The 2,919-nt window shown below is 39.8% G+C and overlaps 1 protein-coding gene across 1 annotated transcript; it reads right to left on the reverse strand.

The window, feature by feature from the left end:
- Positions 1-867: 867 nt before the first annotated feature.
- On the reverse strand, positions 868-2,553 carry LOC107963166 (uncharacterized). The gene is made up of 3 exons (XM_016899742.2): positions 2,320-2,553; positions 1,708-2,222; positions 868-1,618 (listed from the first exon to the last, which is right to left on the reverse strand). The coding sequence occupies exons 1-3, from the start codon at positions 2,551-2,553 to the stop codon at positions 868-870; spliced, it is 1,500 nt and encodes a 499-aa protein (XP_016755231.2).
- Positions 2,554-2,919: the final 366 nt, after the last annotated feature.

Consider the following 2,919-nt stretch of genomic DNA (forward strand, 5'->3'; position numbering starts at 1 on the left):
TTCATTTCCCAAGTTTACTATCTCAACCGATTCTTGATGAGGTAGAATCTGTTTATCCTCTTGTTCTACCATTCTTAGTAAGTTAGGAGATGAGACATAGTCTTCAACATTTTCCTCAGCTTCGAACTCTCCTAAACAAATAGCTTTCTAGAAATCGATTTCAAGATTTGTAATGAGTTTGTTCATATCATTGATATCCGAGCACCTGAAAGTTGAATGGAAAAGAAAACTATAGAGGAGCATCAAAGTATTGGGACCAACAAGCATAATGGCATGATGTGAGATATATGCAATGACAAGCTGTGAGAAGAGGGAAAAAGTATGAAATTAATGAGAATGAAAAGACTATGACAAAATGCATCTCCATTAATGTTCATTTAAATGATAAACAGCAAATTATAAGCTCTTACAAAAGAATCCCTACTATTACTTAGGGATACACAAAAAGAAGAGTGTTAACATTGAGCATTACTCTTGAGAAGACTTAGAAACTACAAGGAGATCCACAACAGTCCAATTATTCAAAACGAATCCAGTAGGACAAGGGCATATCATTGAAACATCTTTAATTGCATCATTTCCTTTGTCAATGACATTTATACTGACATTCTGAAGACCCCTTTCAATTAATAGCAGCATGCTTCATGGATTATCTTGCCCGGGGTATATCATTCCTGCAGATGTAAATTTTTTTGACAAAGGAGGGTACGTTATGGGCTCTCATTCTAATTCTCGGCCTAAGGCTCTTGCAATCCGCCTTTCTTGATCTTTCTGCAACTGTTTTCTTCTTTGTTGCATATCCGGTTCGAACCCTAAACCATATCGAGCCTTATGGGGCACTGGTTTTAGAGCTCTAACTATCCCTTGCTAATATCTTCCCAAACCTTTCCTTGCTCGGGCTCCCTTTCCCATAGTCAGCTCAATTCGCATCTTGGTATTCCTTGACAGCTTAGGCATGGAAATTTTATTTCCTTCAGCAATGAACGTAGCATTGATGAATTCAAAGAAACAGAAGGAACATTCTACTGCATCCTTGCTTACTTCGAGGTATGGTGTATCAGCAGAGATAGATGCGACAATGTCTTCTTCACCTACGACAGTGACCAAAAGATCATCAATGATAAACTTCACTTTTTGGTGGAGAGATGAAGGAACTGCCCCAGCAGAGTGGATCCAAGGCCTTCCTAAAAGGCAATTATACGAAGGCGTGATGTCTATGACCTGAAACTCGATGTCATATTTATAGGGGCCCACTTCTAGAGGAATTTTAATTTTTCCCATGACTTCGTGTCTTGTCCCATTGAATGCTCTTACTGTAGAGTGACAAGGCCTCAAATAAGATATATCAATTGGAATTCTAAAAAGTGTGGCCAAAGGCGTGACATTGAGTGCTGACCTGTTATCAATGAGCACATTTGGTGTTATATAACCCTTGCAACGGGTTGTGATATGCAATGCTTTTACGGAGCCCCTACCATTTGGCAGTATTTCGTCATCATTAAAAGAAATAAAATTATCAACGTTCAGGTTATTCACCCACCTATCAAGTTTTTCACAGATATATTGCTTGCCACGTAAGCTTGATTTAACACTTTCAGCAAAGCGTTCCGATGTGGTTCTGAATTCAACAGTAGGGATAATATTGAGATTCGTGCCAGTTGTTTGCTTAACTGTTCCACGACTTTATATTCACTATGCTTGATGAACTTCGAGAATTCATGTGATTCCTCTTCATTCACAGGCTTTTTAACTTCTTGTTCGGATGGAGTCCCAAGTTCATCCTCGGCCTCATGCATCAGTGCCTTTCTTTTCTGCTTCAAGTCATTAGTCTTCTTTATTGGTTCAACCGCTTTAGAATAACACCTCTTGCTGCGGGTGAAGTGTCCTACTTCGCCAACATTTCCGGTCGTGACTTTGGATTTTTCACCTTCAGGTATGATAATGTTGACATCATATTTCCATGGTACTGCCTTGTTGTCTTTGTAAGGGAAAGGAGATGGTACTTCAATTATCATCTTTGGTTTCACTTGCTCCTTTTTTCCATCATAATAAATCACCAATGGATGATCAGCATTAGAAGAGAAATCTAATGATTGATCATCAGAAGTGCATACTTCTCCTTCATCGTACTCTTTCATTTTGTTAAAGATCTCGACTTCCTTGTTGTCCATCATGTCTTGAAGTAGTTTTCTGAATCCTTCACAAGACTGGATGTCATGCCCCTCGATCCCATGAAAATAAAAAAAAACACTGAATTTTTGTATTTTCTTCTTTGAAAATTCTGTTGGGATGACAGAACAGCCCCTTTTCAACCATTACCTCCCAAATCTTTCGCAGTGGTGTCTTTATTTCAGAAACACAACTTTTGGCAAGCCACCTGTCTTCTTTTGTCACCGCGCTCACGTTCCCTTCAGTATGGTTAGGAAGCAGATTTCCAGCCATATTGCCTGCACCATCAAATCGTAGAATGCCTGCATCAATAAGACCTTGAACCCTCCTTTTAAAGGCCAAACAATTTTTTGTAGAATGTCCCTGGTTTCCAGCGTGGTACATGCAACTAGCATTAGGATCGTACCATTTTGGGTATGGAGGCTTCAAGGGTGCCATATAATGTGGGGATATTAATTATTTTTTCAACAGTTTTGGGTACAGCTCTCCGTATGACACGGGAATTGGGGTGAACTGGGGTTTTTCAGGATTGGATCTTGTCGGTCTTTGTTCATTTTTGGGTTGGCTTTGAACAGGCATGATATTTTGTGGGAACATGGCAAATGGTCTTTGGTTATCTGTGGCGTAGATGGGGTAAGGATGAGGTACTTGACAGTAAGGGATTTAGGGAGGATAATAAAAGTTTGGAGGTGGGCGATATCGAGGTCATGGCTGGACTGGGTAAGGATTAGAAGTGTGGTGGCTCTCAGT

This window comes from Gossypium hirsutum, chromosome A06 (assembly GCF_007990345.1).
Source record: "Gossypium hirsutum isolate 1008001.06 chromosome A06, Gossypium_hirsutum_v2.1, whole genome shotgun sequence".
Taxonomy (NCBI): Eukaryota; Viridiplantae; Streptophyta; class Magnoliopsida; order Malvales; family Malvaceae; genus Gossypium; species Gossypium hirsutum.